The sequence below is a fragment of the Ranitomeya imitator genome, chromosome 1 (assembly GCF_032444005.1).
Source record: "Ranitomeya imitator isolate aRanImi1 chromosome 1, aRanImi1.pri, whole genome shotgun sequence".
Lineage (NCBI taxonomy): Eukaryota > Metazoa > Chordata > Amphibia > Anura > Dendrobatidae > Ranitomeya > Ranitomeya imitator.
In genome coordinates this window covers 807,717,091-807,742,232 of record NC_091282.1, presented here as the reverse complement: position 1 = coordinate 807,742,232, position 25,142 = coordinate 807,717,091, and the positions used below count along the sequence as shown (strand labels likewise).

Here is a 25,142-nt window from a genome sequence, read left to right as displayed (position 1 = left end):
AGTGTTGGCCCCCTTAAAAATAGTCTGGGTGAGATGGTGGATGAGGATGAGGAAAAAGCCAATATGCTAAATGACTTTTTTTCATCAGTATTTACACAAGAAAATCCCATGGCAGACAAAATGTCTAGTGATAAAAATTCCCAATTAAATGTCACCTGCTTAACCCAGCAGGAAGTGCGGCGGCGTCTAAAAATCACTAAAATTGACAAATCTCCGGGCCCGGATGGGATACACCCTCGAGTACTGCAGGAATTAAGTACAGTCATTGATAGACCATTATTTTTAATCTTTAAAGACTCCATAATAACAGGGTCTGTGCCACAGGACTGGCGTATAGCAAATGTGGTGCCAATATTCAAAAAGGGGACAAAAACTGAACTCGGAAATTATAGGCCAGTAAGCTTAACCTCTACTGTGGGTAAAATACTGGAGGGCATTCTAAGGGATGCTATACTGGAGTATCTGAAGAGGAATAACCTCATGACCCAGTATCAGCACGGGTTTACTAGGGACCGTTCATGTCAGACTAATTTGATCAGTTTCTATGAAGAGGTAAGTTCCAGATTGGACCAAGGGAACCCAGTGGATGTAGTGTATATGGACTTTTCAAAAGCTTTTGATACGGTGCCACACAAAAGGTTGATACATAAAATGAGAATAATGGGGATAGGGGAAAATATGTGCAAGTGGGTTGAGAGCTGGCTCAGGGATAGGAAACAAAGGGTGGTTATTAATGGAGCACACTCGGACTGGGTAGCGGTTAGCAGTGGGGTACCACAGGGGTCAGTATTGGGCCCTCTTCTTTTTAACATATTTATTAATGACCTTGTAGGGGGCATTCAGAGTAGAATTTCAATATTTGCAGATGACACTAAACTCTGCAGGGTAATCAATACAGAGGAGGACAATTTTATATTACAGGATGATTTATGTAAACTAGAAGCTTGGGCTGATAAATGGCAAATGAGCTTTAATGGGGATAAATGTAAGGTCATGCACTTGGGTAGAAGTAATAAGATGTATAATTATGTGCTTAATTCTAAAACTCTGGGCAAAACCGTCAATGAAAAAGACCTGGGTGTATGGGTGGATGACAAACTTAAATTCAGTGGCCAGTGTCAGGCAGCTGCTACAAAGGCAAATAAAATAATGGGATGCATTAAAAGAGGCATAGATGCTCATGAGGAGAACATAATGTTACCTCTATACAAGTCACTAGTTCGACCACACTTAGAATACTGTGCACAGTTCTGGTCTCCGGTGTTTAAGAAAGACATAGCTGAACTGGAGCGGGTGCAGAGAAGAGCGACCAAGGTTATTAGAGGACTGGGGGGTCTGCAATACCAAGATAGGTTATTACACTTGGGGCTATTTAGTTTGGAAAAACGAAGACTAAGGGGTGATCTTATTTTAATGTATAAATATATGAGGGGACAGTACAAAGACCTTTCTGATGATCTTTTTAATCATAGACCTGAAACAGGGACAAGGGGGCATCCTCTGCGGTTGGAGGAAAAAAGGTTTAAGCATAATAACAGACGCGGATTCTTTACTGTAAGAGCAGTGAGACTATGGAACTCTCTGCCGTATGATGTTGTAATGAGTGATTCATTACTTAAATTTAAGAGGGGACTGGATACCTTTCTGGAAAAGTATAATGTTACAGGGTATATACACTAGATTCCTTGATAGGGCGTTGATCCAAGGAACTAGTCTGATTGCCGTATGTGGAGTCGGGAAGGAATTTTTTTCCCCAATGTGGAGCTTACTCTTTGCACATGGGGTTTTTTTTGCCTTCCTCTGGATCAACATGTTAGGTTAGGCTATGGGTTGAACTAGATGGACATATAGTCTTCCTTCAACCTTAATAACTATGTAACTATGTAACTATGTAATCACGGAGAGTGGAGTGGATACCAAAAAGTTCTATTTTGCTCTTCTCTGACTACATGACCTTCTCCCATGCCTCCTCTGCATCATCCGGATGGCCATTGGCAACCTTAAAATGGGCCTTGACATGTGCTTGAGTAAGCAGGGGGAGTTTGCATGCTATGCAGGATTTAAATTCATGACGGTGAAGTGTGTTACTAATGTAAATATTTGATACTGTTGTCCTAGCTCTCTATTGACCAGGTCCTCCCATGTAGTTCTGGGCTGATTCCTGACCCTTCTCAGAATCATCCTTACCCCACGAGGTGAGATTTTGCAAGAAGCCACAGACCGAGGAAGATTGACAGTCATCTTGTGCTTTTTCAATTTTCTAACAATTGTGCCAACAGTTGTTGCCTTTTCACCAAGTTGCTTGCCTACTGTCCCGTGGCCCATCCCAGCCTTTTGCAGGTCTACAATTTTTGTCCCTGGTGTCCTTAGACACATCTTTGGTCTTGCCATGTTGGAGTGTGACAGATTGAGTGAGTGTTCAGACAGGTGTCTTTTCTACAGGTAATGAGTTCAAACAGGTGCAATTAATACAAGTAATGAGAGTAGAGTAGCAGGGCTTAAAGAAAAACTAACAGGTTTGTGAGAGTCAGAATTCTTACAGGTTGGTAGGTGATCAGATACTTATTTCATGCGATAAAATGCAATTTAATTGTTTAAAAATCATACAATGTGATGTTCTAGTTTTTTTAAGATTCTGTCTCTCACAGTTGAAGTATACCTACAATAAAAATTACAGACCTCTCCATTCTTTGAAGGTGGGAAAACTTGCAAGATCAGAAGTATATGACATACTTATTTTCACGACTATATATATTTCCTGCAGGTTGTGGGAATGCTACTCACTCACTTGGATGTATGGTAAGGTAACACAGGAACCCTTTCCATTTAAATTTCCAGGCTGCTTTATTGGTGCTTCATAAACCATGCCACAAGCAAAACAAAATAAACGACCTTTCAGTGCAGGCAAAAAAAACCACAGGTGTGGTTTGTGGGCAGTCAGACCCACCCATCTCTCAGGCTGCCCGTAAACATCACCCGGATGCACAAAAACTACCCTCTTAGTACTATTTGCACTAAAGCATTACTCCAGATTTACATTACAGAACACTTTCATGATCCATTCCTTCCATCAACCATGTGTCCGGTAGCCACCTTACTTCCAATCTAATATATAAAGCTGAATGTGTGTGTGTATGTGTGTGTGTGTGTGTATGTGTGTATGTCCGGGATTGGCATCTGCACCGTCGCAGATACAGCCACAAAATTTTGCACAGTCACACGTCTGGACCCTGAGAGCGTCATAGGCTATGTTGTGAGGTGAAATTTTAACCCCGTGCTTTCCAATTCACCAAACAATTTTGCCCCTATCTACATAATGGGGAAAAAGTGAAAGGAAAAGTGTTGGAGGCGTCGCAGCTACAGCCACAAAATTTTGCACAGTCACACGTCTGGACCCCGAGAGCGTCATAGGCTATGTTGTGAGGTGAAATTTTAACCCCGCGCTTTCCAATTCACCAAACAATTTTGCCCCTATCTACATAATGGGAAAAAATGAAAGGAAAAGTGTAGGAGGCAAGTTGACAGCTGCCAGATGTGAACAAGGGGGACTTAAAGAATGAGAGGGATGGCACCAAAGAGTATATACCGTACAGTTGCTAAGGTGGGGCCCCGACATGGGATACTCACCACACACAGGGATATGAGCACACACACAAAATGCGCCACACACTACCACGTGCTTGAACACATATTACTCTCAGCACACATTTCACCACAAATACACCAACCTCGCCACATAAAAGTCGAAACACAAAAGTCGCCGCTCAAAACTCGCCACGCGCAGAACTCGCCACATGCAAAAACTAGGCTCTTGCAAAACTCGCCACAAGTGCAAAACTCACCTCATGGAAAACTCGCCACACGCAAAACTTGCACACGCGGAAAAATTGCCACATGCACAAAAGTTGCAACACATGCAAAAGTTGCCTCACACAAAACTTGCACATACTCAAAAGGCACCACACATAAAACTCGCCACGCGCAAAACTCGCCATGCGCAAAACTTGCTGCACACAACTTGCTACACTAACCTGTCACATGCAACTCGACACACAAAAAGTTGCTACACGCATGTTGCCACACAAAACTCATCTCACAAAAGTCGCTACATGCATGTTGCCACACGCAACTCAACACACACAACTTGACAAACGAAACTCGCCCTAAAACACACACAAGTCTGGTATTATCCTTCAAAAATAAAAATCTGATTAATAAGCAGACAAGCTACAAGAGCAACAAATGTACCATATAGGAAATACGGCAGCTGTCAGTCACATGACATGTCTATTATGTGTATGTGTGAGCTAATATATACTGCCAGGGGGAGGGCTTCCTGTTGGCTGGGGATTTATCAGGCTGCCAATTTAGCTTATAAATACTGAGGTAAAAATACTGAGCAAATAACGTGTGAACGAGGTCTAATACAGGAGGAGATGACACACAGGTATATACTATATACAGGGGAGATGACACACAGGTATATACTATATAGAGGAGTAGATGACATACAGGTACATACTATATACAGGAGGAGATGACCTACCGTTATATACTATATACAGGAGGAGGTGACACACAGGTATATACTATATACAGGAGCAGATGACCTACAGGTATATACTATATACAGGAGGAGATGACATACAGGTATATGCTATATATAGAAGATGACATACAGGTATATACTATATACAGGAGGACTTTACACACAGATATATACTATATACAGGGGAGATGACACACAGGTATATACTATATACAGGAGGAGATGACATACAGGTATATACTATATATAGAAGGAGATGACATACAGGTATATACTATATATGGGAGGAGATGACATACAGGTATATACTATATACAGGGGAGATGACACACAGCAGGTATATACACTATATACAGGGGAGATTACATACAGGTATATACTATATACAGGAGATGACATACAGGTGTATACTATATATAAGGGAGATGACAAACATGTATATACTGAGGTGAAAATGAGAGGTGTGAGATGAAAATGAAAAGGTGTGAGTGCAAAATGAGAGGAGTGAGGGAAAATAGTGGAGTGATCGGAAAATGACAGATGTGAGGTCGAAATGACAAGTGTTAGGGGGGAATGAGAGGAGTGAGGGAGAAAATGAGAGGTGTGAGGGAGAAAATGAGAGATGTGAGGGGGAAAATGAAAGATGTGATTGGGAAAATGAGAGGTGTGAGGGAGAAAATGAGAGATGTGAGGGGGAAAATGAAAGATGTGATTGGGAAAATGAGAGGTGTGATGGGAAAATAAGAGAAGTGAGGTGCTATAACTAACCACAGATATTTACTATGCCCAGGCAACGCCGGGCTCTTCAGCTAGTCTCTCCCTAAAGCCGTGGGGCTTGGCACTTTCTACCACTAGATACAGGATTCTCAAGAGGGCATCAGCATTACTGTGTAGCTTCCCATATCTATGTTCCGCATGGAAGCTGAAATCCTGTAGGACTAGAAACGGGTACCCCGAACATTTTTCCCCTTTTTCTCCTTCATCCACCTGAGTGGGGCTTGGTCTGATAGTATCGTAATGTTTCCACCTCCCACTTTATGGCCAAGCATGGAATAATTGTTCTCACGTGCCAACAGCTTCCTACTCAGGTAGAGAAATGGATGCTCCTCCTTGTGCATCTCCTGAGAAAGATTTAGGACCACTCCTAATCCGACTTCTCAGGCTTCTGTCTGCAGTATAAATGCCTTCATAATGGCAAAGTTTGGGAGGAACCTCCTGTAGTACCCCACGATTTCCAGAAAAGCTCAAACGTGCTTCTTTGTCTCAGCCAGTTTTGGATTGCGTCCACTTTACTGATCTGAGGTTTGATCTCGCCTCTACTTACTAAATATCCTATATAGAAAAAGAAAGGCATAGCAGCACAACAAGCAAAAAGGAGTATACATAATTACATAATTTAACAATAATCATAAAAATAAGGGCATAATCCCTCTTGATATGGAGTATACATCAAGTGTCAGAAATCATTCATTTGTGCATATATCCCATAAAGTGCAGTGCAATAATAAAAATGAGGTGCTTCAAACAGTGCGCATTCTTGCACTAATTAATAATCAACATGCTGGTGTATAATATTGAGAAATCATAGTTAAATCGGTTCCATGGCTTACCCCATATGATACAAAATAAACTATGCGCCTGCTGGCATCCTGTATCCACTAGTGCTAATGGGGGGGGTATTCTCACCTTATTAGCTGCACCCGTAATCAATCCTATCTATTCACCACTATTAAGTATCATTATTTTTATTTTATCTGGATTGTCCGGCATTTCAATACTCCTCTCTAAATGGCATGTTATTTTCATGTTCTGTATTTGTTTATAACAGTGAGTCCTATATTGTCATATGGTTGCTCTATTTACATGCTTCTTCAGCATGTATGACATGTACTTTGCTCTTGCCAGAGCCAGCGCTACATTTGTGTTTATGCGCTCACTGCCACTTACCAAAATGGCACCTGAATCATAGACATCGCCATTGCGCATGCGCCAACAAGCACTTTCATCCTGCATTGAACTCTGCCTCTCCTGACATGCGCACTAGAGGATTCAGGACGCCAGCAGGCGCATGGTTTAGTTGGTATCATATGAGGTAAGCCATGGAACCGATTTAACTGTGATTTCTCAAAATTATACACCTGCATGTTGATTATTAATTAGCGCAAGAATGCGCACTGTACGAAGCTCCTCATATATTTATTATTGCACTGCACTTTATGGGATATATGCACAAATTAATTATATCTGACACTTGATGTATACTCCATATCAAGAGGGATTATGCCCTTTTTTATGATTATTGTTAAATTATGTAATTATGTATACTCCTTAAATACTCTGTATTTGTCACCTGTACGCTGCTTAAAAAAGGTTCATTTGTCCTAACTGAAACGTCGCTGTCATGAGCTAAATAAAAGCTCCTTTTTTCCTGGTGTCAGCCCCTGGCTCCTGCACTTTGCCGTTTATGAAACCACACAAAAAATGGCACAGTAAAACCAAAAAATACTCTGTTGTAAAAAAAAAATAACAGTAAACAGTGCTAATAAAAAGATGGAAAAACACAGGGTATTTTGTTACTAGGTTTTTTTGCAAGAAATGTATTTTAAGCCGCTCTACGAAACGTCAAGGTATACCCGTATTAGAGCAGTCCTGACTAATGTATGTAATCCCTATCTGTATTTAAAAACCTCTCTTGGTAGTGTGAACAATGTCCCTACGGGCTTGTTCACTGTGTGCACGGCTCATGTGTTTCTGTTTTAACTATGCAGTTTATGTTGCTTACATTATTGAATGTTTCCTTTAGAGTTAGGTTCCTATATTGGGTGGACCCAAAATTTTCACCGGTCCCCCATAACTCTGGAATCTCTGCCTCGGAAGACACTACCTCCTCATCCTCTGCAAGAGGGCAGAAGGGAAACACATAAGACTCTGGATGTGGTGACACTTCCTTAGGGATGACCAGTCTCTTATCCAAGCAACTGAGCCCTGTCAAATTCCCCCAAGACCCAAAACAAACAAAAGTCCCGGCTTATGATAATGGGGTGCAATAAGTCCTGGACCACTCCAACCTCATGGAAATCAGTACTTTGGGCCATTTCAATGTCCACTCTGGCTGCTGGATAGTCTTTAGCATCCCCGTGAAGGCAGTGGATGCCAACCTCCTTTCCAGGGATCAGCTGGAGAGGTTTTGTGGCCCTCATGTCTAGCAGTCTAGCAGAGCATTCACCTTTACGGGAGAAGCTTTGGATCTCCATGGGAAACCCAAGTTTTCATTGGCCTTGAAAGAGAGTGCACAAACCAGTCCATTACCACTTGCTCTACTATCTGCGCTGGGGTAGAGAACTCTGGCTGAAACCACTTTTGGACGAGCTGCAGCAGATCAAACATTTGGGAGCGAAGGGCATTGTCACAGCGATATGCCCAGTGGTGGACCCTTTGTGCCCTGACAGGCATTGTCACCTCCAAGCACGCCAAAATTTCTGTTGTCAATTTTGCATATTTTTGGTGTCTTGTAAGGCTAAATCATAGTAGGTTTATTGTGGCTCCTCTGTTAAGTATGGCACCAGGACTTCCACCCACTGCTCTTGCAGGAGTTTCTCCTTCTTGGGAGAGGCCTCCATATCATCACCCAGGCTCATTTTCTGCAAGGCTCTCCTTGCTGGCTTCCAGGCACAGAAATGATCAGCTGACCTTGGAGTCGGAGCTCCCTTCAGGCCATGGATTACCTCTATGAATATGTCAATCTGCTGTTACTGTTGGTGCTGCTGCTGTTACTGAATCTGTTAAGGTACCTTCACACTCAGCGACGCTGCAGCGATACCGACAACGATGTCGATCGCTGCAGCGTCGCTGTTTGGTCGCTGGAGAGCTGTCACACAGACAGCTCTCCAGCGACCAACGATCCCGAGGTCCCCGGGTAACCAGGGTAAACATCGGGTTACTAAGCGCAGGGCCGCGCTTAGTAACCCGATGTTTACCCTGGTTACCAGCGTAAAAGTAAAAAAAACAAACACTACATACTTACCTACCGCTGTCTGTCCCCGGCGCTGTGCTTCTCTGCACTCCTGCACTGACTGTGAGCACAGCGGCCGGAAAGCAGAGCAGTGACGTAACCGCTCTGCTTTCCGGCTGACCGACGCTCACAGCCAGTGCAGGAGGAGTACAGAGTACAGCGCCGGGGACAGACAGCGGTAGGTAAGTATGTAGTGTTTGTTTTTTTTACTTTTACGCTGGTAACCAGGGTAAACATCTGGTTACTAAGTGCGGCCCTGCGCTTAGTAACCCGATGTTTACCCTGGTTACCAGTGAAGACATCGCTGGATCGGTGTCACACACGCCGATTCAGCGATGTCTGCAGGGAGTCCAGCGACGAAATAAAGTTCTGGACTTTCCTCAGCGACCAACGATCTCTCAGCAGGGGCCTGATCGTTGGTCGCTGTCACACAGAACGATTTCCTTAACGATATCGTTGCTACGTCACAAAAAGCAACGATATCGTTAACGATATCGTTATGTGTGAAGGTACCTTTACTGGTATTGCTGGTGCTGGAGCTGTTGCATAAACAGCTTATTTGTCTTGTTGTGCCAGGTGTTGTTCTTGCTGCTGCTGCAGCAGGTGTTTAATCAGGTCCTCCTTGCTGTGTGACGTTGCTGCCTGGCTCATAGCCGACTTTGCCCAAGACATGCAGTACTTTTGTAGCAGTCACATGTGTTCCCTGGAAACGCTGCTTACACTTCTAACACCAATTGTAGGAATGCTACTTACTTGGGTGCATAGTGAGATAACATAGATAACGTTTCCATTTAAATGTTTAGACTGCTTTATTGGTGCTTTGGAAACCATGACACAAGCAAAAGAAAATAAATGTCCTTTCAGTGCAAGCAAAGCAAAGTAAACAGTTCCCACAAAGTCACTTTAGAGACAGTCCAGGACGCATAGGCTGGATAGTATCTAGCGTACTGGCTCAATCTGGAGACATCACACCTCCTCTTCTTACCTCCACATACATGTGTCAAACAAACTCCATTTTAACATGTGAACCACACCCACAGGTGGGGTATGTGGGCAGCTATACCCGCTCATATCTCAGGCTGCCCAAAAACCTGACCCATATGCACAAAAAACAAGCCTCTAAGTACTATGTACACTAGAGCATTACTCCAGGTTCACATCACAGATGACAACCACCTCAGTGATACATACCTCTGATCAACTATGTGTCCTGTCGTTACCTTAAATGGTCTATCAATTAATACAGACGAGATCTACATATTAATAAGAGGTATGAGAAAAAGATTTCTAAGATCATTGTACTTTTCAAAAACACATTTTGCATTATGCATGTCTAAAAGATTCTATGTGCAGTACCTTTTTATTGGAAGGTACAATATATCTAATTCTTCTCGTTACTTTGGTTATTACAGATTTTAACTGGAGAGGACTGGAATTCTGTGATGTATAATGGAATTATGGCATATGGTGGCCCTTCTTTCCCAGGAATGTTTGTCTGCATTTACTTTATCATCCTATTTGTTTGTGGAAATTGTATCCTTTTAAAAAGCCAAAGTACCATATGTTTTGGTATTGCATCTGAAGCCAGGTATTAATTTTTTGTTATTTATTGTTTAGCAGCATATACGTATAATTATGCTTTTGAAATGTTTAAAATGCAACTCTTTTCCCTGCCACCAGTAGGGAGATGGGAGAAAATTCCACAAAGCCAACTATCACTGCAGCCCTCCACCAGTCGGGCCTTTATGGCAGAGTGGCCCGAAATGAAGCCTCTCCTCAGTGCAAGACATATGAAAGCCCGCATAGAGTTTGCTAAAAACACATGAAGGACTCCCAGACTATGAGAAATAAGATTCTCTGGTCTGATAAGATGAAGATAGACCTTTTTGGGGATAATTCTAAACGGTATGTGTGGAGAAAACCAGGCACTGCTCATCACTTGCCCAATACAATGGTGGAATTGTATCTGGTTCTGTCAAATAAACCAGATACAATTTCAGATCTACAGGTCAGGGAGCATTTAGGATGCAGTGAACATATTATGGTAAGTTTCAAAGTAATTTTCAAACATTCAAAAGGGGAAATAAAAAGACCTGTAGCTTTAGGAATGCTGATTTCAGCAAATTAAGAGATGAACTTAATCATGTAGACTTGGGACCATCTCATGGTAACTGGGGATACCGACCATAAATGTGGCATGTTTAACCCCTTTATCCCAAAGGGTGGTTTGCACATTAATGACCGGGCCAATTTTTACAATTCTGACCACTGTCCCTTTATGAGGTTATAACTCTGGAACGCTTCAATGGATCCCAGTGATTCTGACATTGTTTTCTTGTGACATATTGTACTTCATGATAGTGGTAAAATTTCTTTGATATTACCTGTGTTTATTTGTGAAAAAAAACAGAAATTTGGTGAAAACTTTGAAAATTTCGCAATTTTCCAACTTTGAATTTTTATGCAATTAAATCACAGAGATATGTCACAAAAATACTTAATAAGTTACATTTCCCACATGTCTACTTTATATCAGCACAATTTTGGAACCAAAATTTGTTTTTGTTAGGGAGTTATAAGGGTTAAAAGTTGACCAGCAATGTCTTATTTTTACAACACCATTTTTTTTAGGGATCACATCTCATTTGAAGTCATTTTGAGGGGTCTATATATTAGAAAATACCCAAGTGTGACACCATTCTAAAAACTACACCCCTCAAGGTGCTCAAAACCATATTCAAGAAGTTTATTAACCCTTCTGGTGCTTCACAGGAATTTTTGGAATGTTTAAATAAAAATGAACATTTAACTTTTTTTCACAAAAAATTTAGTTCAGCTCCAATTTGTTTTATTTTACCAAGGGTAACAGGAGAAAATGGACCCCAAAAGTTGTTTTACAATTTGTCCTGAGTACACCGATACCCCATATGTGGGGGTAAACCACTGTTTGGGCGCATGACAGAGCTCGGAAGCGAAGGAGCGCCATTTGACTTTTCAATGCAAAATTTACTGGAATCGAGATGGGACACCATGTTGCGTTTGGAGAGCCCCTGATGTGCCTAAACATTGAAACCCCCCACAAGTGACAACATTTTGGAAAGTAGACCCCCTAAGGAACGTATCTAGAGGTGTGGTGAGCACTTTGACCCACCAAGTGCTTCACAGAAGTTTATAATGCAGAACCGTAAAAATAAAAATCATATTTTTTCACAAAAATTATCTTTTTGCCCCCAATTTTTTATTTTCCCAAGGGTAAGAGAAGAAATTGGACCACAAAAGTTGTTGTACAATTTGTCCTGAGTACGCTGATACCCCATATGTGGGGGTAAACCACTGTTTGGGCACATGGGAGAGCTCGGAAGGGAAGGAGCGCCGTTTGACTTTTCAATGCAAAATTGACAGGAATTGAGATGGGACGCCATGTTGCGTTTGGAGAGCCACTGATGTGCCTAAACATTGAAACCCCCCCACAAGTGACACCATTTTGGAAAGTAGACCCCCTAAGGAACTTATCTAGAAGTGAGGTGAGCACTTTGACCCACCAAGGGCTTCACAGAAGATTATAATGCAGAGCCGTAAAAATAAAACAAAAATTTTTTCCCACAAAAATTATTTTTTAGCCCCCTGTTTTGTATTTTCCCGAGGGTAACAGGAGAAATTGGACCCCAAAATTTGTTGTCCAATTTGTCCTGAGTGCGCTGATACCCCATATGTGGGAGGGAACCACTGTTTGGGCACATGGGAGGGCTCGGAAGGGAAGGAGCGCCATTTGGAATGCAGACTTAGATGGAATGGTCTGCAGGTGTCACATTGCATTTGCAGAGCCCCTAATGTACCTAAACAGTAGAAACCCCCCACAAGTGACACCATTTTGGAAACTAGACCCCGTAAGGAACTTATCTAGATGTGTGGTGAGCGCTTCGACCCACCAAGGGCTTCACAGAAGATTATAATGCAGAGCCGTAAAAATAAACCAAAATTTTTTTCCCACAATAATTATATTTTAGTCCCCAGTTTTGTATTTTCCTGAGGGTAACAGGAGAAATTGGACCCCAAAAGTTGTTGTCCAATTTGTCCTGAGTGCGCTGATACCCCATATGTGGGGGGGAACCACCATTTGGATGCATGGGAGGGCTCGGAAGGGAAGGAGCGCCATTTGGAATGCAGACTTAGATGGAATGTTCTGCAGGTGTCACATTGCGTTTGCAGAGCCCCTATTGTACCCAAACCATAGAAACCCCCCACAAGTGACCCCATATTGGAAACTGGACCCCCCAAAGAACTTATCTAGATGTGCTGTGAGAACTTTGAGCCCCCAAGTGTTTCACTACAGTTTATAATGCAGAGCCGTGAAAATAAAAAATCCTTTTTTTTCCACATAAATTATTTTTTAGCCCCCAGTTTTGTATTTTCCCAAGGGTAACAGGAGAAATTGGACCCCAAAGGTGGTTGTCCTATTTGTCCTGAGTACGCTGATACCCCATATGTTGGGATAAACCCCTGTTTGGGCACATGGGAGAGCTCGGAATGGAAGGAGCACTGTTTTACTTTTTCAACGCAGAATTGGCTGGAATTGAGATCGGACACCATGTCGCGTTTGGAGAGCCCCTGATGTGCCTAAACAGTGGAAACCGCCCAATTATAACTGAAATCCTAATCCAAACACACCCCTAACCCTAATCCTAACAGTAACCCTAACCACACCTCTAACCCTGACACACCCCTAACCCTAATCCCAACCTTATTCCCAACCGTAAATGTAATCTAAACCCTAACCGTAACTTTAGCCCCAACCCTAACCCTAACTTTAGCCCCAACCCTAACTGTAGCCTTACCCCTAGCCCCAACCCTAGCCCTAACCCTAGCCCTAACCCTAACCCTAACCCTGACCCTAGCCCTAACCCTAACCCTAGCCCTAGCCCTAGCCCTAACCCTAACTCTAACCCTAACCCTAACCCTAGCCCCAATGGGAAAATGGAAATAAATACATTTTTTTAATTTTTCCCTAACTAAGGGGGTGATGAAGGGGGGTTTGATTTACTTTCATAGCGGGTTTTTTAGAGGATTTTTATGATTGGCAGCCGTGACACTGAAAGACGCTTTTTATTGCAAAAACTATTTTTTGCATTACCACATTTTGAGAGCTATAATTTTTCCATATTTTGGTCCACAGAGTCATGTGAGGTCTTGTTTTTTGCGGGACGAGTTGACGTTTTTATTGGTAACATTTTCGGGCACGTGACATTTTTTGATCGCTTTTTATTCCGATTTTTGTGAGGCAGAATGACCAAAAACCAGCTATTCTTGAATTTCTTTTTGGGGAGGCGTTTATACCGTTCCGCGTTTGGTAAAATTGATAAAGCAGTTTTATTCTTCGGGTCAGTACGATTACAGTGACACCTCATTTATATAATTTTTTTATGTTTTAGCGCTTTTATACGATAAAAACTATTTTATAGAAAAAATAATTATTTTTGCATCACTTTATTCTCAGGACTATAACTTTTTAATTTTTTTGCTCATGATGCTGTATGGCAGCTCGTTTTTTGCGGGACAAGATTACGTTTTCAGCGGTACCATGGTTATTTATATCTGTCTTTTTGATCGAGTGTTATTCCACTTTTTGTTCAGCGGTATGATAATAAAGCGTTGTTTTTTGCCTCGGTTTTCTTTTTTCTTACGGTGTTTACTGAAGGGGTTAACTAGTGGGCCAGTTTTATAGGTCGGGCCGTTACGGACGCGGAGATACTAAGTATGTGTACTTTTATTGTTTTTTTTTATTTAGATAAAGAAATGTATTTATGGGAATAATATATATATTTTTTTCATTATTTAGGAATTTTTTTTTTTTTTTTTTTTTACACATTTGGAACATTTTTTTTTAACTTTTTTACTTTGTCCCGGGGGGGACATCACAGATCGTTGATCTGACAGATTGCACAGCACTCTGTCAGATCAGCGATCTGAGTTAGAACACTGCAGGCTTACCAAGCGCCTGCTCTGAGTAGGCACTTGGTAAGCCACCTCCCTGCAGGACCCGGATGCCGCGGCCATCTTGGATCCGGGCCTGCTACAGGGAGGGAGGTAAGGAGACCCTCGCAGCAACGCGATCACATCGCGTTGCTGCGGGGGTCTCAGGGAAGCACGCAGGGAGCCCCCTCCCTGCGCGATGCTTCCCTGTACCACCGCCACACCGCAATCATGTTTGATCGCGGTGTGCCAGGGGTTAATGTGCTGGGGGCGGTACGTGACTGCTCCTGGCACATAGTGCCGGATGTCAGCTGTGATAGGCAGCTGACACCCGGCCTGAGCGCGGCCGATCGCATATGACGTACTATCCCGTCGGTGGTCATACGTGCCCACCCCACCTCGACGGGATAGTATGTCTAATGTCAGAAAGGGGTTAAGGATATACTAATAGAATTCTGTAGAAAACGTATTCCATCTGGTAATATAATGTCCAGGAATAAAATAAAACCATTACGGATAAATAAGGCACTACAAAGTTTAATCAGAGTAAAACAAAGGGCATTCAAAATCCTGAAAGGCGAGAATAGAGAACAGCCTTATACTGAAACTCCATATGCAGGGACTGGGAGAAACTATATGCAGATGGATAAGGAATTGGCTAAATGACAGAAAACAGAGATGTCATAAATGGTAAGTTCTCTAAATGGGATATTGTCAGCAGTGGGGTAACGCAGGGATCTGTGATAGGACCAATTCTTATTGACCTCTTTATTAATGATCTTATTGATGGGATTGAGAGTAAAGTGTGAGTCTTTGCTGACGACACCAAACTATGTAGGATATTAAAATCTGACCTTGTCATTACAATTTGGCAAAACAATCTGGATAAGATGTCTGAATGGACAAACACTTGGCAAATGAGGTTTAATGTGTAGATAAAAGTAGAGTAATGCATCTAGGACGGAGTTATCTTTTTGCTGCATATACATTAAATGGGACTATACTCAGGACTAGAGTTGAGCGACCTTGACCTTTTTAGAGTCGAGCCAGGTTTCGCGAAACCCGACTATCTCAAAAGTCGGGTCGAGTGAAATCGGCCGATTATGACGTAAAGTCGGGATCGACCGAAACACGAAACCCAATGCAAGTCAATGGGGCAGCATAGTCGGCAGTGAGTGGGGGCCAGGAAAACACCTAGAGTGCCCATTTTAATGTCAAAACCATCCATTCTTCTTAATGAAGCTTGTCAAGCGTAATTTACCTTATAATAATTGGAAGGCATTTGAAATTGGGGGTCATTTGGCTAAAGTTGTGGTGGGTAGGGCTGGTTCAAGTAATTAGTGGGCCCAGGAAATCTGGACCACGTCACGGCAGTGGAGCAGGGAGAGGTAACATAGTAACATAGTAACATACATAGTTAGTAAGGCCAAAAAAAGACATTTGTCCATCCAGTTCAGCCTATATTCCATCATAATAAATCCCCAGATCTACGTCCTTCTACAGAACCTAATAATTGTATGATACAATATTGTTCTGCTCCAGGAAGACATCCAGGCCTCTCTTGAACCCCTCGACTGAGTTCGCCATCACCACCTCCTCAGGCAAGCAATTCCAGATTCTCACTGCCCTAACAGTAAAGAATCCTCTTCTATGTTGGTGGAAAAACCTTCTCTCCTCCAGACGCAAAGAATGCCCCCTTGTGCCCGTCACCTTCCTTGGTATAAACAGATCCTCAGCGAGATATTTGTATCGTCCCCTTATATACTTATACATGGTTATTAGATCGCCCCTCAGTCGTCTTTTTTCTAGACTAAATAATCCTAATTTCGCTAATCTATCTGGGTATTGTAGTTCTCCCATCCCCTTTATTAATTTTGTTGCCCTCCTTTGTACTCTTTCTAGTTCCATTATATCCTTCCTGAGCACCGGTGCCCAAAACTGGACACAGTACTCCATGTGCGGTCTAACTAGGGATTTGTACAGAGGCAGTATAATGCTCTCATCATGTGTATCCAGACCTCTTTTAATGCACCCCATGATCCTGTTTGCCTTGGCAGCTGCTGCCTGGCACTGGCTGCTCCAGGTAAGTTTATCATTAACTAGGATCCCCAAGTCCTTCTCCCTGTCAGATTTACCCAGTGGTTTCCCATTCAGTGTGTAATGGTGACATTGATTCCTTCTTCCCATGTGTATAACCTTACATTTATCATTGTTAAACCTCATCTGCCACCTTTCAGCCCAAGTTTCCAACTTATCCAGATCCATCTGTAGCAGAATACTATCTTCTCTTGTATTAACTGCTTTACATAGTTTTGTATCATCTGCAAATATCGATATTTTACTGTGTAAACCTTCTGCCAGATCATTAATGAATATGTTGAAGAGAACAGGTCCCAATACTGACCCCTGCGGTACCCCACTGGTCACAGCGACCCAGTTAGAGACTATACCATTTATAACCACCCTCTGCTTTCTATCACTAAGCCAGTTACTAACCCATTTACACACATTTTCCCCCAGACCAAGCATTCTCATTTTGTGTACCAACCTCTTGTGCGGCACGGTATCAAACGCTTTGGAAAAATCGAGATATACCACGTCCAATGACTCACCGTTGTCCAGCCTATAGCTTACCTCTTCATAAAAACTGATTAGATTGGTTTGACAGGAGCGATTTCTCATAAACCCATGCTGATATGGAGTTAAACAGTTATTCTCATTGAGATAATCCAGAATAACATCCCTCAGAAACCCTTCAAATATTTTACCAACAATAGAGGTTAGACTTACTGGCCTATAATTTCCAGGTTCACTTTTAGAGCCCTTTTTGAATATTGGCACCACATTTGCTATGCGCCAATCCTGCGGAACAGACCCTGTCGCTATAGAGTCCCTAAAAATAAGAAATAATGGTTTATCTATTACATTACTTAGTTCTCTTAGTACTCGTGGGTGTATGCCATCCGGACCCGGAGATTTATCTATTTTAATCTTATTTAGCCGGTTTCGCACCTCTTCTTGGGTTAGATTGGTGACCCTTAATATAGGGTTTTCATTGTTTCTTGGGATTTCACCTAGCATTTCATTTTCCACCGTGAATACCGTGGAGAAGAAGGTGTTTAATATGTTAGCTTTTTCCTCGTCATCTACAACCATTCTTTCCTCACTATTTTTTAAGGGGCCTACATTTTCAGTTTTTATTCTTTTACTATTGATATAGTTGAAGAACAGTTTGGGATTAGTTTTACTCTCCTTAGCAATGTGCTTCTCTGTTTCCTTTTTGGCAGCTTTAATTAGTTTTTTAGATAAAGTATTTTTCTCCCTATAGTTTTTTAGAGCTTCAATGGTGCCATCCTGCTTTAGTAGTGCAAATGCTTTCTTTTTACTGTTAATTGCCTGTCTTACTTCTTTGTTTAGCCACATTGGGTTTTTCCTATTTCTAGTCCTTTTATTCCTACAAGGTATAAACCGCTTACACTGCCTATTTAGGATGTTCTTAAACATTTCCCATTTATTATCTGTATTCTTATTTCTGAGGATATTGTCCCAGTCTACCAGATTAAGGGCATCTCTAAGCTGGTCAAACTTTGCCTTCCTAAAGTTCAGTGTTTTTGTGACTCCCTGACAAGTCCCCCTAGTGAAAGACAGGTGAAACTGTACAATATTGTGGTCGCTATTTCCTAGATGCCCGACCACCTGCAGATTTGTTATTCTGTCAGGTCTATTAGATAGTATTAGGTCTAAAAGTGCTGCTCCTCTGGTTGGATTCTGCACCAATTGTGAAAGATAATTGTTCTTGGTTATTAGCAGAAACCTGTTGCCTTTATGGGTTTCACAGGTTTCTGTTTCCCAGTTAATATCCGGGTAGTTAAAGTCCCCCATAACCAGGACCTCATTATGGGTTGCAGCTTCATCTATCTGCTTTAGAAGTAGACTTTCCATGGTTTCTGTTATATTTGGGGGTTTGTAACAGACCCCAATGAGAATTTTGTTACCATTTTTCCCTCCATGAATTTCGACCCATATGGACTCGACATCCTCATTTCCTTCGCTAATATCCTCCCTTAAAGTGGACTTTAGACAAGACTTTACATAGAGACAAACCCCTCCTCCTCTCCGATTTTTACGATCCTTTCTAAACAGACTGTAACCCTGTAAGTTAACTGCCCAGTCATAGCTTTCATCTAACCATGTTTCGGTTATTCCCACTATGTCAAAGTTACATTTCAACTTTGCAAGTGCTGTGAACCTGAGCAAGCAGGGGGGGCCCACTCGTTGGCATTGGCACTGGCACAGGGCCCCTCAAAGTACAGCGGTGTGTTTGCACGGCGGGGGCGCCTCCCACCGGCAGCAACACTTTTGCGTACTATGAGAGGCCCTGTGCCAGTGACGTCGCCAACTAGTATTCCTCCCCCCACCTGATGAAGGAACCTGCACTTTCATCTGCACCTTCCTCTTTGTCCCCGTGTAAGGTGGTATGGTATGCGGGAAGAGCAACCTGACTTTCAGCAGGGTCACAATGTTGTTGTGTAGCGTGCACGGGGAATGTTGCGTTATGGGTCAATGTACCAGCAGACTCATCTATCACTGGCTGGGCAATGGGCAGGATGAGGAGGAAACACAGATATAGGCCCAAAGAATAAAGTTGGCTAAATGCAGTTCAAAATTGGTAACACAGGAATAACCAGGGGGCATTGCAGTGGAGGACAACTGGAATGAGAGGCTGACACAGAGAGTAGGCCCAAATCAGTAAGTAGTCGAAATGCAGTTCAAAATTGGCAACCGTAGTAAACAGGCGGCACAGCTTTGTTCAGTGGAGGAGAACAACAAGGAGTGGCAGACACCGATAGTAGGCCCCAACCCAACTAGTAGGCCAAATGCAGTCTAACATTAACAACTACTTAACGAGCGCCTGAAAACGGAATTTCAGGACAGGAAACCAGGAGAACAGCAAGGAGTGGCAGACACCGATAGTAGGCCCCAAACCAACTAGTACGCCAAATGCAGTTGTTCCGTTTAACCACAATTTAATGAGAGCCTGAAGATAGAAGTTCAGGAAAGGCAACCTGGAGAACACCTTGGAGTGGAACACACCATCTCTCTACACCCCATACCCAATTTGTAGGCGTGTAGTTTCCAAGAACTACTAAACGAGAGCCGGAAGATCGAAGCTCAGGAAAGGCAACCTGGAGAACACCTTGGAGTGGAACACACCATCTCTCTACACCCCATACCCAATTTGTAGGCCTAATGCAGTGTAGTTTCCAACAACTACTAAACGAGAGCCGGAAGATCGAAGCTCAGGAAAGGCAACCTGGAGAACACCTTGGAGTGGAACACACCATCTCTCTACACCCCATACCCAATTTGTAGGCCTAATGCAGCGTAGTTTCCAACAACTACTAAACGAGAGCATGAAGATCGAAGCATTGGCGAGGAAACCTGGGGAACACCTTGGAGTGGAACACACCATCTCTCTACACCCCATACCCAATTTGTAGGCCTAATGCAGCGTAGTTTCCAACAACTACTAAACGAGAGCCGGAAGATCGAAGCTCAGGAAAGGCAACCTGGAGAACACCTTGGAGTGGAACACACCATCTCTCTACACCCCATACCCAATTTGTAGGCCTAATGCAGTGTAGTTTCCAAGAACTACTAAACGAGAGCCGGAAGATCGAAGCTCAGGAAAGGCAACCTGGAGAACACCTTGGAGTGGAACACACCATCTCTCTACACCCCATATCCAATTTGTAGGCCTAATGCAGTGTAGTTTCCAACAACTACTAAACGAGAGCATGAAGATCGAAGCATTGGCGAGGAAACCTGGGGAACACCTTGGAGTGGAACACACCATCTCTCTACACCCCATACCCAATTTGTAGGCCTAATGCAGCGTAGTTTCCAACAACTACTAAACGAGAGCCGGAAGATCGAAGCTCAGGAAAGGCAACCTGGAGAACACCATGGAGTGGAACACACCATCTCTCTACACCCCATACCCAATTTGTAGGCCTAATGCAGTGTAGTTTCCAACAACTACTAAACGAGAGCCGGAAGATCGAAGCTCAGGAAAGGCAACCTGGGGAACACCTTGGAGTGTAACACACCATCTCTCTCCACCCGATACCCATTTTGTAGGCCTAATGCAGTGTAGTTTTCAACAACTACTAAACGAGAGTCGGAAGACCGAAGCAATGGCAAGGAAACCTGGGGAACACCTTGGAGTGTAACACACCATCTCTCTCCACCCCATACCCAATTTGTAGGCCTAATGCAGCCTACTTTCCGACAACTACTAAACGAGAGCATGAAGATCGAAGCTCAGGAAAGGCAACCTGGGGAACACCTTGGAGTGTAACAAACCCTCGCTCTACACCACGGAAGGGCTGATTCTTAGGAAGGAAGGCTGTCGGAAAGAAGCAGGGCGCGTCCGAGGGTGATTATATTCTTATTAGGTATATACTCACCCTCGGACGCGCCCTGCTTCTTTATTTGTAATGAATGTTTATTTGCAATGTGGTTTTGACTTACTCTATTTTTTTGGTAAATAATGATTTTATTATTTTCATTGTTTTGCATCTTCTTGGCAATAATATAAAGAAGACGCGACAGGACAACACTCGGTGGATGCCATATCTGTGTTTTAAATTGAAAAAAACTTTCAGTTAACTACTTGCAGGAGAAAGTTATTGTAGCTGGTGGCCATTTTTAGTACTGTACCAGATTTTTGTTGTATGTGTTTGTTTTTAATGTTAAAATGTCTGCATTTGATATCTCTCCAGTATTTTCTTTTTTATAAGCAAAATACTTATTTTTATATTTTCTGATGTTGGTTCAAGGGGTACACGGGCAGCAGTAGACAGGTCAGTGGAGGCCTAGTGGAAGGAGGGACCGCAGACAGGCTTCGAAGCCCTAACATAATAAATTGGGCTGGCTGTAGGCAATTTAAAATTGGTTCCAGGGGAACACGGGCGGCAGTAGCCAGGTCAGTGTAGTAGTAGTGGAAAGAACGGGCCGCAGACAGGCTTCGAAGGCCTAACATAACAAAAATTGGGCTGTAGGCAATTTAAAATTGGTTCCAGGGGAACACGGGCGGAAGTAGCCAGGTCAGTGTAGTAGTAGTGGAAAGAACGGGCCGCAGACAGGCTTCGAAGGCCTAACATAACAAAAATTGGGCTGTAGGCAATTTAAAATTGGTTCCAGGGGAACACGGGCGGCAGTAGCCAGGTCAGTGTAGTAGTAGTGGAAAGAACGGGCCGCAGACAGGCTTCGAAGGCCTAACATAACAAAAATTGGGCTGTAGGCAATTTAAAATTGGTTCCAGGGGAACACGGGCGGAAGTAGCCAGGTCAGTGTAGTAGTAGTGGAAAGAACGGGCCGCAGACAGGCTTCGAAGGCCTAACATAACAAAAATTGGGCTGTAGGCAATTTAAAATTGGTTCCAGGGGAACACGGGCGGCAGTAGCCAGGTCAGTGTAGTAGTAGTGGAAAGAACGGGCCGCAGACAGGCTTCAAAGGCCTAACATAACAAAAATTGGGCTGTAGGCAATTTAAAATTGGTTCCAGGGGAACACGGGCGGCAGTAGCCAGGTCAGTGTAGTAGTAGTGGAAAGAATGGGCCGCAGACAGGCTTCAAAGGCCTAACATAACAAAAATTGGGCTGTAGGCAATATAAAATTGGTTCCAGGGGAACACGGGCGGCAGTAGACAGGTCAGTGGAGGCCTAGTGGAAGGAGGGACCGCAGACAGGCTTCGAAGCCCTAACATAATAAATTGGGCTGGCTGTAGGCAATTTAAAATTGGTTCCAGGGGAACACGGGCAGCAGTAGACAGGTCAGTGGAGGCCTAGTGGAAGGAGGGACCGCAGACAGGCTTCGAAGCCCTAACATAATAAATTGGGCTGGCTGTAGGCAATTTAAAATTGGTTCCAGGGGAACACGGGCAGCAGTAGACAGGTCAGTGGAGGCCTAGTGGAAGGAGGGACCGCAGACAGGCTTCGAAGCCCTAACATAATAAATTGGGCTGGCTGTAGGCAATTTAAAATTGGTTCCAGGGGAACACGGGCAGCAGTAGACAGGTCAGTGGAGGCCTAGTGGAAGGAGGGACCGCAGACAGGCTTCGAAGCCCTAACATAATAAATTGGGCTGGCTGTAGGCAATTTAAAATTGGTTCCAGGGGAACACGGGCAGCAGTAGACAGGTCAGTGGAGGCCTAGTGGGAGGAGGGACCGCAGACAGGCTTCGAAGCCCTAACATAATAAATTGGGCTGGCTGTAGGCAATTTAAAATTGGTTCCAGGGGAACACGGGCAGCAGTAGACAGGTCAGTGGAGGCCTAGTGGAAGGAGGGACCGCAGACAGGCTTCGAAGCCCTAACATAATAAATTGGGCTGGCTGTAGGCAATTTAAAATTGGTTCCAGGGGAACACGGGCAGCAGTAGACAGGTCAGTGGAGGCCTAGTGGAAGGAGGGACCGCAGACAGGCTTCGAAGCCCTAACATAATAAATTGGGCTGGCTGTAGGCAATTTAAAATTGGTTCCAGGGGAACACGGGCGGCAGTAGCCAGGTCAGTGTAGTAGTAGTGGAAAGAACGGGCCGCAGACAGGCTTCGAAGGCCTAACATAACAAAAATTGGGCTGTAGGCAATTTAAAATTGGTTCCAGGGGAACACGGGCGGAAGTAGCCAGGTCAGTGTAGTAGTAGTGGAAAGAACGGGCCGCAGACAGGCTTCGAAGGCCTAACATAACAAAAATTGGGCTGTAGGCAATTTAAAATTGGTTCCAGGGGAACACGGGCGGCAGTAGACAGGTCAGTGGAGGCCTAGTGGAAGGAGGGACCGCAGACAGGCTTCGAAGCCCTAACATAATAAATTGGGCTGGCTGTAGGCAATTTAAAATTGGTTCCAGGGGAACACGGGCAGCAGTAGACAGGTCAGTGGAGGCCTAGTGGAAGGAGGGACCGCAGACAGGCTTCGAAGCCCTAACATAATAAATTGGGCTGGCTGTAGGCAATTTAAAATTGGTTCCAGGGGAACACGGGCAGCAGTAGACAGGTCAGTGGAGGCCTAGTGGAAGGAGGGACCGCAGACAGGCTTCGAAGCCCTAACATAATAAATTGGGCTGGCTGTAGGCAATTTAAAATTGGTTCCAGGGGAACACGGGCAGCAGTAGACAGGTCAGTGGAGGCCTAGTGGAAGGAGGGACCGCAGACAGGCTTCGAAGCCCTAACATAATAAATTGGGCTGGCTGTAGGCAATTTAAAATTGGTTCCAGGGGAACACGGGCAGCAGTAGACAGGTCAGTGGAGGCCTAGTGGGAGGAGGGACCGCAGACAGGCTTCGAAGCCCTAACATAATAAATTGGGCTGGCTGTAGGCAATTTAAAATTGGTTCCAGGGGAACACGGGCAGCAGTAGACAGGTCAGTGGAGGCCTAGTGGAAGGAGGGACCGCAGACAGGCTTCGAAGCCCTAACATAATAAATTGGGCTGGCTGTAGGCAATTTAAAATTGGTTCCAGGGGAACACGGGCAGCAGTAGACAGGTCAGTGGAGGCCTAGTGGAAGGAGGGACCGCAGACAGGCTTCGAAGCCCTAACATAATAGATTGGGCTGGCTGTAGGCAATTTAAAATTGGTTCCAGGGGAACACGGGCAGCAGTAGACAGGTCAGTGGAGGCCTAGTGGAAGGAGGGACCGCAGACAGGCTTCGAAGCCCTAACATAATAAATTGGGCTGGCTGTAGGCAATTTAAAATTGGTTCCAGGGGAACACGGGCGGCAGTAGACAGGTCAGTGGAGGCCTAGTGGAAGGAGGGACCGCAGACAGGCTTCGAAGCCCTAACATAATAAATTGGGCTGGCTGTAGGCAATTTAAAATTGGTTCCAGGGGAACACGGGCAGCAGTAGACAGGTCAGTGGAGGCCTAGTGGAAGGAGGGACCGCAGACAGGCTTCGAAGCCCTAACATAATAAATTGGGCTAGCTGTAGGCAATTTAAAATTGGTTCCAGGGGAACACGGGCAGCAGTAGACAGGTCAGTGGAGGCCTAGTGGAAGGAGGGACCGCAGACAGGCTTCGAAGCCCTAACATAATAAATTGGGCTGGCTGTAGGCAATTTAAAATTGGTTCCAGGGGAACACGGGCGGCAGTAGACAGGTCAGTGGAGGCCTAGTGGAAGGAGGGACCGCAGACAGGCTTCGAAGCCCTAACATAATAAATTGGGCTGGCTGTAGGCAATTTAAAATTGGTTCCAGGGGAACACGGGCAGCAGTAGACAGGTCAGTGGAGGCCTAGTGGAAGGAGGGAGCGCAGACAGGCTTCGAAGGCCTAACATAAGAAAAATGTCAATACAATGGTATTGACAGTGCCAGGCATTGAAGGATGTCAGCGCATAGACTAAACATTGGTGGAGCTGTGAGAGAAAATTTTGCAAGTCGTAGAGCACTGTTTGACCTGGGGGGGGGGACTGTCTTGTGGCCGGCGGTACAGGCCCAGGGCCCCTCATATTACAACGGTGTGTCTGACGTTGGGTGCGCACCACCACCGCCAGACACTTTATTGTACTATGAGGGACCTAGTGGCAGTGCCGTCGACCAAAAGCGGGCACACCCACCT

At 44.0% G+C, this 25,142-nt stretch overlaps 1 protein-coding gene across 2 annotated transcripts in view; it reads left to right on the top strand.

Annotated features, from left to right (window-relative positions):
• Window positions 1-25,142, top strand: part of CACNA1S (calcium voltage-gated channel subunit alpha1 S) — a 592,997-nt gene that overhangs the window by 267,765 nt on the left and 300,090 nt on the right. For both annotated transcript variants that reach the window (XM_069739086.1, XM_069739077.1), the window contains exon 14: window positions 9,974-10,094. In XM_069739086.1, the coding sequence (XP_069595187.1) occupies window positions 9,974-10,094 (121 nt within the window). The remainder of the gene's footprint in view (window positions 1-9,973; window positions 10,095-25,142) is intronic.